This window comes from Castanea sativa, chromosome 9 (genome assembly GCF_040712315.1).
Source record: "Castanea sativa cultivar Marrone di Chiusa Pesio chromosome 9, ASM4071231v1".
NCBI lineage: Eukaryota > Viridiplantae > Streptophyta > Magnoliopsida > Fagales > Fagaceae > Castanea > Castanea sativa.
Window position 1 is genome coordinate 20,657,943 of NC_134021.1, and position 13,842 is coordinate 20,671,784.

Here is a 13,842-nt window from a genome sequence, read left to right on the forward strand (position 1 = left end):
TCATATCTTGTGAATTTCACATGGCTATAAAATTCATACAATGGAGATGCTTTATTTTCATTGATTTAAAAAAAAAAAAAAAGGTTTTATAAATTATAACTGATAAGGAAACCCTTAACCACCACATTTTTACTATGCTCGATTTGCACATTAAAGAGAACCCTATTAATGCGTGTATGTGTGTCTATATATATATATATATATATATATATAAAGTTTTAACTTATAACATCTGTTCTTGATAATAATTTTTTATTGTTAAATTAAGATACTAATCAGTTTGTGGTGTAAGCAAGGATTGAACCTCAAATCTTTTATTCAACTATTAAGGACTTTATCAGTTGAGAGCTAAGTTTAACCTTACAATATTATTGGACTTCCTGGGTAGTTATTTTTGGGCTCTTACGTACATTAATACATAATAAACTTAATATCTCTAACAATATAAACGTCCATTCAGACCAAACAAAGGTAGATTTTTCTTCTCTCAAAAAGTTGGAACTCCAAAAATATAGAGAGAAAACTAACTTTGTTATTGGAGGGTTCCTGGCCGGCGACCCCGGTCACCTTTAATCACTCTTCTTTCTTTTTCAGGCCATTGAGAGAGCAAGTAGTCCTTTCAAGTTCGAAGCATTCAGCCTACTGATTTTTTTCGCATCATCAAGACTCACCACTAGTTTTCATCTAGTTACAGACACGAACTAGTTTTCACCTAGACTCACCACTAACATCACTTTTTCATTTACCAGTAATTACTCACCACGTATGTAAAGTTTTTTGTAAAGAGTTTGTACTTCTACCATAATTGCAACGTGTCTAGGCCTTTTAGGGTATTGTGGCATATGTCATTTAAGTAGTTATGATTGAGATTCAAGTGATTTTGAAGTAAAGACATAGAATGATGGTTCCATAAGCTTTGTTGGTGAAATGAAGACTATAAAGAAATTGTGGTTACGAAGTAAAGACATAGATTGGGAAACAACTTTTCTTAATTCTTATCTAAAAATAAAGTTACAAGTGTTTTTGTCCTACTTGTAGACATAAATGGGGAACAGCTGTGATAGTCAATATTTGTTTTGGTTTTATGTAACTTGTATGGATCTGTTAACCGATATTTTTAAGGAAGTTTTTTTAAAATATTTTTTAAATTAATACCTTTAAAATATTCGTCAACTTTTTTATTTTTCATATACAAGTTGAATAACATATTTCTACATTGATTTATAATTTTTTAAGTACTAATGAATTTTTTTATTTTGGATAAGTAAGTTTTATTTATAAGTGAATGAGTAGCTCTAACATAGAGAGAAGAAAAATGAATTAATAATTTCTTTTTAATAAGAAAGTGAAAAATAATAATTGAACTAATAACCCTTTGGATGTAAAATGGTACTAATAACTTTGTTTAATATAATCCTCAATCATTACATTTTTTGTTAAAGCTAATAAATTTTAGATGAATGCAGAAGTTCGCAATTGATAGAAAATTTGTCATAATTCAATTAATTTTAGTTATTTTTTAAGGAAAAAAAAAAAAAAACGCATGCAATAGGAAAAAATTTACCTCCAATAAACTGGTTTAAAGAAAATTTGTCCAATCCATTACTAACTAATAAAATTATTCACATGTATTTTTAGTTAAAAATCTATTTAATGAGTCACATGACTTTTTTTATTTTTAATTTTTTTTTAAGCTAGAACCAAACTCCAAATTTTTTATTCAATTACAAAAAAAAAAAAAAAAAAAAAAAAAAAAAAAAACTTTACTAGTTAAACTAACTTTTAAATAATACATGTAAATAATTTTATAAATCTTCACATAATTAATCAGAGAAAATTCCTCTTAATTTGAAGAAAATATTTGTACTACGTAATAAATTACCATTGTTAGCTCATAATTGTTTTTTCCAGCTGATGTGCATGCGTAACTATGACTGCTCTACTAAAAATAAAAATATAAAAAGAAGATTTGTATTGTAAGAGCATTTGCATCGGCACAGCTATATGTCATATATTGACAAATTTTACCATTTTTACACAAAAATCAAGCTTCATCTAGACTTGTAAAAATAAATTATTGCAAAAAAATTTGCAATAGTGCTACAGTGCAATTCTAAAGGTAGGATTGCACTGTAGCTCAATTAAAAAAAAAATTTAATATTTTATTCAATTCCTCTCTATGAGGTTTTTGGGTTTTTGTTTTTATTTTTATTTAGGTTTTGGGATATATTATTTTATTGTGTAAAAATATTATTTTAATGTGTTATATTGTAAAATAGAAGTTGAAATACTGAGAGTATTGTAAAATGGTATAGTATAATTGATAATGTAGTTTTTTGAGACGGTAAAATAAGATGTGATAGAATAACGTGAATGCTCTAATGTTGTCTGGTTTCATTGTTTTTTCGGAATATTTCAAAGAAGAGTGGGGAATAATTTTCCGGAACTCACACGGACCGTTTCTTACCAAAGAAAAAAATCATGAATATCCGAATGTCAGCACAATAACTGAAGCCATACACACACACACAACAATTGTATTAGGAATTTTCTCCAACTTCATGGATCTCAAGAGCAAGAAATCAAATAGTCTCTCCTCAACTTAGCAACAGAAAGTTAATTTCCTTAATGTTACTGCACAGACTCCATCAGATTTAGAGGCACAAGTTTAAGAAAAAAAATGTATAAATTATCAGGGAGAAGAACGATTAATGAAACATATAAACAATCATATAAAATCCCACTAACTACAAGAAATTAACATTGAAAAATCCTATGGTATATGCTGCTTGTCTTTAAAAAAATACACACTAAAACTAATAATAATGTTCTATACAGCATTAATCAAACAGGCTAGGTTCCTAGCTAGCCAAAAAAGTATATGAAAAATCAAATCTTTAATCAAACTCCACCATCACAAGAGCAACTTCCATTGCCACTGCTGGTATCGCCTTGTTGTCGAGGTTTGATGCTGAGGCAACAACACATGAGACCCAGTAGCAACATGAAGCCCCATGCTGAGGCTAAAGCTTGTGCCCAGTTCATATAATTCTCCATCTTCAGTTCTTCACCTGCCTTTTGCTCCGCCACTTGTTCTTGTTGTGAAGTACTTTTCCTTTTTCCTCTCATTGTCTTAAGGCAAAAACTAGTTTGATGCCAATCATCTCAGTGCTAAAACAGCTAGTGTGGAATAAATGGTTATCTATTGGCTCTTTTAGAGGGAGAGAAATGAATGATGCTATAAAACTAGAGAGAAATATGATTAGCGGAGCACATGTGTTGAGCTTGAAAGAGGCCTAATTAACATGGGCCAGCCTGTGAATTTAGTAGATATGATAACTCTTAATCTTTGAATGCCACACAAAATTTATGTATTATGTGGGGGTCTTATATTATGAGTCACGTTCATTACAACCATATATAATAATAATATTATTACGGTGTTAACTGTGGACGCTAAATAAATACTGTAATATAATAAAAAAGAATACCTCAATTGGGAACTTTTTGTAATTTGTATTTTTTTTTTTTTTTTTTTCGTTTGTAATGCTCTCTTTATTTTATGCGAGGGCCAGATGCTCCTTATGCGTAACATGAACCACATGCAAATGTAATCAGATGAAGCACGAGGCTTTCCAATTAAAATGGGTCGATTACATCAAAGATATGTTCCAAAAAGTTTCCATTTGATTTTATTAATTGCTTCACGTATTTGAACTTTGTACCCATCAATTTATAGACTATATACGAAAGATAAATTAAGAGAAAGTCAATTTTAAAAAAATAAACAAATAAATAAAAGAGAAAGTCCATAGATACAACTTTTGTGTAATAATTTTTGTCACAATCTTATATGTGCGATTATGAATTATGGGAAAAAATAGTGATAGTTTATCAATTACAGTCGTACATGTCATCAAATTATGATAAAATATTTCTTGAAATTCTTTTTTGCTGATTTTTTTTTAATTGATCTGTTGACCTAAAATTATATCTTAACCATATGAAGCTGTAGCAACAGGCCAAAATGTGAATATGGGACACCTGGAGAAATGATTGCTCCACCCGAAAAATACAACATATGGAGGAGATATTTAATATTTTGCTACCATAATATCTGACATCTCAGTTGGATTTTTTATTTTTATTTATGAATAAGTCTCGGTTAGATTTGAAGCTTAGACGCTCGACACTAACTGTGCAATTGTGGTTGTGATTCTATCACCACAAAATTCTATAATGATATATTTGGAACGGAGTAAGATGAAAGAAAAAGAGGGTAGAGTAAAGAAAAAGTGAAAGAATTTTGTGTTTGTGCTTTTGTTGCTTGGACTGGGAAGGCAAGGTAAGGTAATCAGAATAAGCATTGCCAAAAGATTTAAAATGTAAAAGAGTTTTTTTTTATTTTTAAAAGTAATCACTATTAAGCAGAGGAAGCAATTGTTTAGTTGAGGTAGAGCATCATCCATCATGAAGTGCGATTGTGGTTGGGTGGTTGGTTGGGTTGGTACTGTACTAGCCACTTTTTATCTTTAACAGTGCAAGTCGGCACATTGGTGGCATGTTAAACCGCGTAGAAAAAAAAAAAAAAAAATCTATTGCAAAATGAAAAAGAAAAAAAGGTTACTTTTATTAGCGGAATCATACCAAGATCACCAAAAAAGAAAACATTGATTATGATCTGACCTGAATAAACTAAACAAAAATGAAAAACATACTATGGTTCCCAGAAATTGAAATTATGTCGATGCCTTTGGGCACATAGGCTTCCCAGGGCTTTAAGTAATCTCCCCCCTTGACTTGCTAAATGAGTTGACCACAGGTGGCAAGAAACCTTAACATTGTTTACTTGTATACTCTTAAGTCTTAACGCGTAAAATGGGTATTCATATTCCTCACGTCAACAAATCTGAAATCAATTCCCCATCAAAAGTTTCAACGGAATCTGTAGCTTCCCACCACCACAATTCTACAATGATCCCCCACTGCTTTGTTGCAAACTTAGGATTTGTTTGATTGGTTGGATAGAAAAAAGAAAAAAAATAGAAGATTCCTTTAACCCTGGTTAAAAATGATGCCCAATTAAAATTAAAAAAACAACAAATAACCCAAAAAAAAAAAAAGCAACGCAAAAATAAAAATAACAATAATAAAAAAAAAAAGGCAATGTGGGAGGATGGAAAAGAAATGTCAAGGGAAGATGTACTGCAAGTACACATGGGTATTTTGGTCCATTAAACAACCTCATTTTCTTCCTTCAATTTTTTCTTAATTTTGGAGAGAGAACTTTTTGGTAGGCCTGGGAAGGAAACACCTACGCCCTACCATTTATTTTCTTTCCTCCCTATCTAACCAAACACACTTCGAAAAAGTTTTATTTCTCATTTTCTCTCCAAAGTTTTTCATCCATCCTATTTCACGAGAAATTATATGGTCCTCATGGTAGACCACGTCATTTGTCCACCATTCCAGTAAAAAACTCTCACATATTTAAATTTGCTAAGTCAGTATTCAGTTTTTATTTAAAACTCCACAATTTTAAACAAGTGAAAGTCTTTTACTGGAACAGTGAACCACATCACTTGTCCACCATGAGGACCTTATAATTTCTCTTATTTCACCTCCAAACAAACACACCCTTAAGGCCCATCAAAATTTATACACCCAAAATGAGATGAAAAACATGTTATTACTTATTATCCTTATTTCGATATTAACTAGTTTCAAATTACGATGACTTAATCATATACTATATAATAAAAGTTGAGTTTAAAAACTACATCAAAGGGCTACTCTCATTAATTAATGGATATTTGTCTTAAAGACACATTTCCTCAATTAAGGGATAATATTTAACAATTATTTAATTTAAATAAAACTTTATCATTTAAATTTCAAGAATTTTTAAATTCTATTCAAACTAAAAGTTTATTATAAAAAGATTTCTAAATTTAAATCTCACACAACAACCCACTTTTTTTTTTTTTCTTAAAGAAAACCATCTTAATTTAAAAAAAAATTTATATTCTATTTAAACTAAAAGTCTATTATTAAAAATTTTGAGCTTATGAATCTTCATCAAGCCGTGCACGAATAATACTTATACTAGTAGTAATTTAATTTTGAGCTTTTCACTTTTTTTTCACTCCTATCAAACACACGAAATAAAAATAAAAATTTTCTATCTTCCAACATTTTCCATCCTTTTTTCATGCTTCTAAGTCCTAACCACATAAGAAACCTTTCAAATTAAATACCTCATGCCCTAGAGCAAGGAATTTATCCATCTTAAATGAAGGCAAAATCCAGGTTAAATATGGCTCTCTTCTTCCAGGTACAGCCTTTCAATTTCAGTCTCAGCAAACTTGTACTCCTGCGATGTACAAACTCCAATGGTACCAAAACATTTTCTGAAACTAGTTTTACACTAAACAAACCAAAACATCCATTTGCCCAACACGCGTAAGAACCAAAACATAGAAACCACCTCAGCTAAGCAGCTCCTGGTCAGCATGCGGAAATTTGACAAGTGATATAGGATGTAAAAACCAAATAACAAAACGATCAGGAAAAAGTGAAACTGAAAAATATCACATCCCATATAGGCAATTGGCAAACTTCTATTAAACAACATAGAATTCTCTAACAACTAGGGGGCATTTAAAGTGTGCCCCAGTATTCTGGCAATGTTTATGCTTTACTGAATGTAAATGCTCCAAGGTTTCTTCTACATATGGATAACAAATGGAAACAGTTTGCTTTACAGAAACAAGAAGAGTTCCTGACCATTTACAACTTCTTGGTGATATGCATAGAATCGCATCACCTACGAATCCCAGTCCAGCCAAAAGAGATTATTTTATACCAAAAGCAGCAGCAGCTAAGCCCAATTTAAGAATAACCTGTATGAGCTGCAGAATTGAACAATCTCTGAACAGAAAACAAATGAGTGAGAACACAACTTTTAAATGAAGCATAACTACAAACAACATTACTACCACCAATAGCAAGTTTCCCCAAGATGAATTTAATCAGTAGAAGAATGGAATGTAATAAAAAATGTATAAGGTAATGAAAAAAGATTTTTTTTTTTTTTTTAAGGTAAGGAAAATAGTAATTATAAGCATAAATTATATTGCCACCAACATTTAATGTCCGTTTGGCAAAGATTATTTTTGTCAACTTATTTACTATTCAGATTATTTTTACTACTATTCATGGGTCTCACTGCACTTTTTGATACTATTCATGAGTCTCACTGTACTATTTCAGCTAACTTTTACCTTTATCTATAGAACTTTCAGCAAAAAGTTAAAAAAATTTTCAGTTTCAACAAAATAAGCGAATCCCAAACGGACCCTTAGTGTGTCAAAAGTCACCATAAGGATTAAATTTTATACTGGATGCCATGATTTATGAGTGGTGACAAAAACTATCCCAGCCACTCATGAAATTCTACTCTTTCAAAGATTGATTTTCACTCTTGTCATGCAAAAACCTCACACAGTCACCATCCCCTGCCTCAAACTGCACATAATCCAAAATCTATCTCAGCCACTCCTATACTCTTATCTAAGCGCGCTTGACAAGTTGGAAGCTCAGATGGTGATTTAAGCAGGCAACTGCAAACCATTATGATTTAGTGAAGGAAACTTCTCTGCTGATGCTGGACTTGTACAATGCGCAGCACAAGGTGGAATGGAGGATTAAAAATTGAAGAACGTTCGATGAATTGGAATTTCCTCCAATCTACGATGCAAGTGATCGGTCTAAGTCCTAAGAGTGTTCATTTGGACATGGAAGATTCGGACACACATATTACTAGGAATACATCACTAATGTTTGATCAAATTTCAAGAAGGCCAATTTCAATGAAGATTGATTATTTACCTTTAATAGATGAATACTTTAGTATATTGCCTATGAATATGATAGTGGATGATGATATGCTTTATTCTTATGATGCTAGAGAGATGATATTTGATCATATTTGAAGATTTCATAGAACAAGGTTTGATTCAGAAATATTTAAAAAAATGCAAGGATGAAATTGCCAATTTTTTTAAAATATGCAAGATGATGGTAATTTGTCCCTTGTGATTTATTGCACATGTTGAAAGCTAAAGAACAGTTTATAGCAAAAGGTTATAGTGCACAATTTCTTATTAGCATATTAAGGCCGGAGATTTATTTCTCAATTGTTCAAGAGGACGAAGAAAGAAAGGATGGCAAGGAGTATTTGGGATACTGACAAACCATGGAAGATTTGAAGCCAAACACGAGGCCAAATTTTCTCCAACACGGAGAGAACTAATGTAAGACAAATTTGAGGGGAGAAAAAATTGTTTACAGGAACTTTAGCAATACCGTGCACGGGTATTATTAATGCAGTATTGCAGCAGCCTTATTTATTTTAGTCTTTTTGGTTTATCTTTAGTATGCATGGCTAGGATTAGTCCAAATTAAGGGTCATGCAGAATTGTTTCTAGGATTTTAGGGTTTCATCCTCCCTTTTTGATGAATATAAGTAGAAGATAATAACATCATAGTAAGATAGCTATTCTTCAATTTAATTGGAAAAGCTAAGAAAAGCCTCCCTGAGGATTATTAGGATTTACATTTTGGTTGAAATAGGTTATAACCCTACAGGCATTCAACCCTTAATGGTGGCATGATGCCGCAAGTTCGATCCTACTAGTATAACATGTGTGAATTACTTTATCATAGCAAACACATAAAGAATTTACACTCTGGTCCATTTAGTTTCAAAATCCGCTAGTTTTCTCCTTCAATATATGCTTTTTCTTACACTTACCTTATTCCGTTAACTATAACAAACTGTTAACGTACGCTACCACCTAACTAATGATTTAAGTAAACCCCCAAAATACCTTAACAATTTAGAAATGTGTTTCCTTACACTTATCACTGCAACATGTCATACCCAAGTGAATTACTTGCTTACGGTAAGTCATTTCTGCTACAAAATAACAATATTAATATAGTAAATTTTTTACAACCTATAAACACATTACATTCAGTTGCTAAGGGTATTAAGGCATCTAGCTTAAGTTAAGGAGCACCAAAACTCAATACCATTAGCACCTTAATCAAAATTTAGTACCATTATTTTTATATTTATTTATTTATATATATATATATAAGTAAATTTAGTACCATCATTGGACCAACAACGTTGTAAAAAAGGTGCCAAGAACATGCACAAAAAATAGCATTAGGTGTCTAGAGAATGAAATTAAACTTCAGTTGCTAAGGGTATTAAGGCATCTAGCTTAAGTTAAGGAGCACCAAAACTCAATACCGTTAGCACCTTAATCAAAATTTAGTACCATTATTTTTATATTTATTTATATATATATATATAAGTAAATTTAGTACCATCATTGGACCAACAACGTTGTTTAAAAGGTGCCAAGAACATGCACAAAAAATAGCATTAGGTGTCTAGAGAATGAAATTAAACTTCATCCTTATTATAATTTTATAAATAAAACACAATGGAAAAAAAATGAACATGAGATTGAGAGACACTTGAACCCTTCTTTTTAAAAAAAATAAATAGATAAATGTATAGGATATTTATGTTTTTCTATTTTTGAAGTTGGAGTTTTTATTAAAACAGTCTATTTGACAATTTTGATAAAGATGGAAATATAAGTTTTGAAGAGATAAGGATTAACGTGTATGTTGAATAAACCTCTAGGAGATTTTTATAATTGTTCCAATATTACAAATGTTCCCTTTGGCTTGTTAGTTCCTTAAAAAACTCTAGGGTTTTATTTATTTTAACGCCCTAAATAGGCTTTACCTCTGTTTCCCTCTAAGAAACCTAGGTTTTGATGGACAACAGAAATAAATCTTAGTCTCATCTCATTCCCAACTAAGGAACTCGCCTGTACTCTTGAAGGCACTTGGTGAACCACAACCACTTCACGCCAAAATGCTACACCAACTGGGGGTATGGGGCAGTCTGAATATTACTTAATTCTATAAATAATCTGTTATAGTCTAAAAGGATCTAAAATCATTCATAAGATCACTCAAGTTTTATTTCACCTGCATTAACATTTACTTCATATTTTATTATATTGTATCATCTAATATTTTAGGTTCGATCATCTTCAAACTTAAAGTGGCCACAATTCAGGAAGAAGAGTACAATCACGCAAACGCACAGAGACTCGCAAAAGTACATATGAGAAATCAAACCAAACCAAAAATCCAAACACCCCACCCCTTCTTTTCACCTAGAAAAGAAAAGCAAAGCAAACCCAAAATTACAATTATTATATGTGCTAAATAAGGAAGATAGAACTATCCTCAGTTTTATACATACATACATACATACATACATATATATATATATATTACTAATTTTTTTATTAGTAAGTTACACCACATCTAGTAGGTCTTGAACCCATGACCTCACCCTTCACCTTGCTCTTGCAAAGGGAGGATATGTATTTCAAGCTAGGCCCACTGGCATTAATGCCTTAAATCTATCATGGTAGTAAAACCAAAAAATTTTATATTACGATACAGATAAATTTATCAGCGATCCAAAAATCAACCCCTGGTTTCACTTATGCGAGTGCATAGTGCCCCAAAAAATTTTAGGCCCTAATGGAGATGCTATTTTGAATTTTCTGTAAAATCAAGATATAGAAATTTAGAAGAACATCCACAGCTGAAAACTAGAAAGGCATAGCACAAATAAGTGAGTGAACCTCATTATATAAAGACACAGTGAATGGTAAGAAGTGAACCATATGTAAAGTCCAGGGAAAGTTTTACTCACATCCAGCTAAGTTCATGTAGGCTACAGCTCACTATAATTGCGCCATACCGCACGAAATTCTTCACGGAATGTATTCAAACGTGCTTTCAGATTAGGTGTTCTAAAACTTGCATGCAGGATAGTGACTGAGAGAAAGAGAGAGAGTTAACCACAAAACACACAAAATGACAAGAAAAAAACGTGTGAGATTTGCAGCATGAAACATACCAAGAAGCCCAATGGCCAGAGCCCATAGAACAGTTAAGAGACCACAAGAAACAAACCAGAGGATGAAACTCACTACAGAAAAAGGAGAAGGGAAAATGAGTAAAAATTTAAATAACTAATATAAGTCATATAGTGAGATATGGTTTATGCTACTCTCAACATATACAGAAAATATTAAAATGAAGCGTTCAAATCATAATTCATATACCAGTAGCGAATATAAAAACAAACACCCAACGAGGCCGGCCACAAATATATATTGCTCTTTTAGCTGATGGACGTCCACGAATAACAGGCCTGGCAGTAAAAAATTACAAATTATTTCAGCAACATCACTGGGCACATTGCAGGCACATAATAAACAGACACACTTACGTAAGAGGAGGCCTCATCTTCGCAGCTAAATGTGGAGAGAATTGTCTCACGGTTCTTGTTGCCTTCTCACTAAAAGTTCCCGCAAAGCTGCAACACAAACGCACAAAAGTACATACTACTTAGACATGCATGCAAAAGCAAGCACGAAAACACACACACACACACACACTTTTACATACAACGGCGTACCTATCGTTCAAGAAAGCAATGCTAAGTGCTGTCAAAAAAGCAGCTACAATAGCAAGTGGCCTCCGGATAAAACCCAATCCTACAATTCATAATTCAAATATTAAAAGGCGAAGTGTACACACACACACACACACAAGTTCACATATTTATAATGAAAAATGAGGATTTTTGAAGCCCTTTTGTTCACTTACCGAGAATGACAGTGATCAAAATGAAGTAGTTGGTTCGGTAGCTGCAAATACAAATTTTCATATTAAGATAAAACACTAATAAAACAAATACGGACGAATGCATTATCTGTCATCTAACAAAACCAAACCCCTCCACACAACCGAGCCTATCGTACATTCAAAGCCAATTTTTGTCACTCTTTTCACTTTTCAGTAATCAAAAAACGCACAATTTACGATCATAGAAGATTATATAAAGCACTCAGAAGCTTCTTATTACTAAGTAACATACTATTTGTAAGGCAAAAATAGACTTCACTAAGCGTTATATAACTATTGGCCCTAATTCAGCTAGGTATTATTGAAATTTTATAAAACTATCATGCATGCTTATCGGGACCTCAGAAAACAAAGAAATTGACGATTACGATCAAAACCTATTCAATTCACGCACAATGGAAAAAAATCAAGGCAGCGAGGTGATAGAGTTAAACAAAACTGAGATTGAATGGAAAGAAAATGATCATACTAGTAGAGATTGCATTTGAGGCGGCTACTCCATTTGGCGTAAGATCTGGGGATGGTGAATCGGGAGAAGAATTCGGAGAGAGGACGCGGCGGCGATGACCAGTCAACCTCGCGGAGAGCGTCGATCAGATCCTCCGCTGTGACGTTGCCCCAATCCATCGAGTCGATTCTGGTTCAGTGCAAAACCCTAGAATAGCAAAAACACGAAGCCAAACAAGTAGAGAGTCCTCCTGGGAAATGGAAAGTTAGAGATAGAGAGAGCAAGAAAGGAATAGAGAGGGGTTTGGAAGATGTTTTGTGTATGTGATAAAGAAGAGGAAATGGGATATTTTCAGGAAGCGTCGAGGGAAGGAAATGGTTTTTCGTTTTTGTGAATTACATTGGTGAACACAACAACGGAAGTTTTTACTTTAAGACCGAGGGGAAAAGGAAAATGTGATGGGGGAGCCTGAGGGAAAATTGAAAAAAAGATAATATGTTAGAAGAGGGATGTCTGAGCCCGGGTTCGAACCGGGGACCTCTAGTGTGTGAGACTAGCGTGATAACCGACTACACCACCCAGACGCTTTGTGTTCTGATTTCCCCTATAAGGCTTACTTGAAGAGTTGAAACTATGACTTGTTTTTAATAAAAATTAATTATTCCTGATTATTTTTGGATAAATTACATAAAAAGTCCACAATTTGTGCCAAATTATATTCTAAGTCTAGTATTTAATTTTGTTAATAAAACTCCCAAATTTATATGATTGTTTCAATTTGAAGCATCTATTCATCTATATATATACTATTATTTAAGAGGTTTTCCATGTATGAGATAACAACAAATTCTAATTTGCATGTGTTCAAAGGTCTTTTTTCCCATAAAAAAAAAAGGCTCTTTTTTTAATTAAAAAACTATTTGTATTTTTAAATACAAAATGACCATTTGAATATACACAAATTCTAAGGTAGAAGACCATACTTTCAAGTTTGAACACATAAAGAGAGTTAAGGAAAATCTTTTCAAAACTATATATAAACTTGTGTAAAATAAAGACAAACATACAAAGGCAAAACTACAACGTTAGTTCCTGAAATTTACCCTATGAGCGTAATTGGTTCCTCAAGTTTCAAGTGAACATTGTGGCAACACAAAAAGTAGCACTAACGGAACTGACGAGTTTTGACACGTTACTTTTTTCTTGAACAATCTATTTTAAGAGAATGGGATGCTAGGCCAACCTTTGAATACCCACTTTAAGAAAAATAATGGCAGGCATACTGATCTTAAGAGGGATATGAGTATATTCAATTGGGGAAAGCCTTGGAATGGCTAAGTATTCGTCCCCAGGTTTAGTCTAAGGATGTGGTTACAATGTAGTTGTCCTTCTTCTAACAAATTCTCTTCACCCAAAATTCCTCTCCTGATCCAGGTGCTTCTTTACTTTATATAGTTAGCCAAAAATGTATCTGGATTCTACATTTGGAGGGTTAGGATTTAGCTTTCTTGATACTTGTCACATCAAGGCCATGCTAGAAGGTTTCTACACTAAGGTATGAGCTGTATGGGCAC

General features: G+C 32.5%; 1 protein-coding gene and 1 non-coding gene across 2 annotated transcripts; both read right to left on the reverse strand.

The window, feature by feature from the left end:
• Window positions 1-6,602: 6,602 nt before the first annotated feature.
• Window positions 6,603-12,738, reverse strand: LOC142610319 (PRA1 family protein A1-like). The gene is made up of 8 exons (XM_075782123.1): window positions 12,290-12,738; window positions 11,782-11,822; window positions 11,591-11,669; window positions 11,402-11,488; window positions 11,235-11,323; window positions 11,027-11,098; window positions 10,820-10,944; window positions 6,603-6,930 (listed from the first exon to the last, which is right to left on the reverse strand). Exons 1-7 carry the CDS (start codon window positions 12,445-12,447, stop codon window positions 10,841-10,843), a joined length of 630 nt encoding a protein of 209 aa, XP_075638238.1. The 5' UTR covers window positions 12,448-12,738; the 3' UTR covers window positions 6,603-6,930; window positions 10,820-10,840.
• A 40-nt stretch (window positions 12,739-12,778) lies between these two features.
• On the reverse strand, window positions 12,779-12,852 carry TRNAV-CAC (transfer RNA valine (anticodon CAC)). Its single transcript has one exon. It is a non-coding gene; the product is annotated as a tRNA-Val (tRNA).
• Window positions 12,853-13,842: the final 990 nt, after the last annotated feature.

Coding starts and splice junctions, on each gene's coding strand:
- LOC142610319 (XM_075782123.1), bottom strand. CDS start 12,447: ATGGATTGGGGCAACGTCACAGCGGAGGATCTGATCGACGCTCTCCGC. Junction 11,823..12,289: donor CTCAAATGCAATCTCTACTA/GTATGATCATTT, acceptor TTGTATTTGCAG/CTACCGAACCAACTACTTCA. Junction 11,099..11,234: donor TGTTTTTATATTCGCTACTG/GTATATGAATTA, acceptor CTTTTTCTGTAG/TGAGTTTCATCCTCTGGTTT.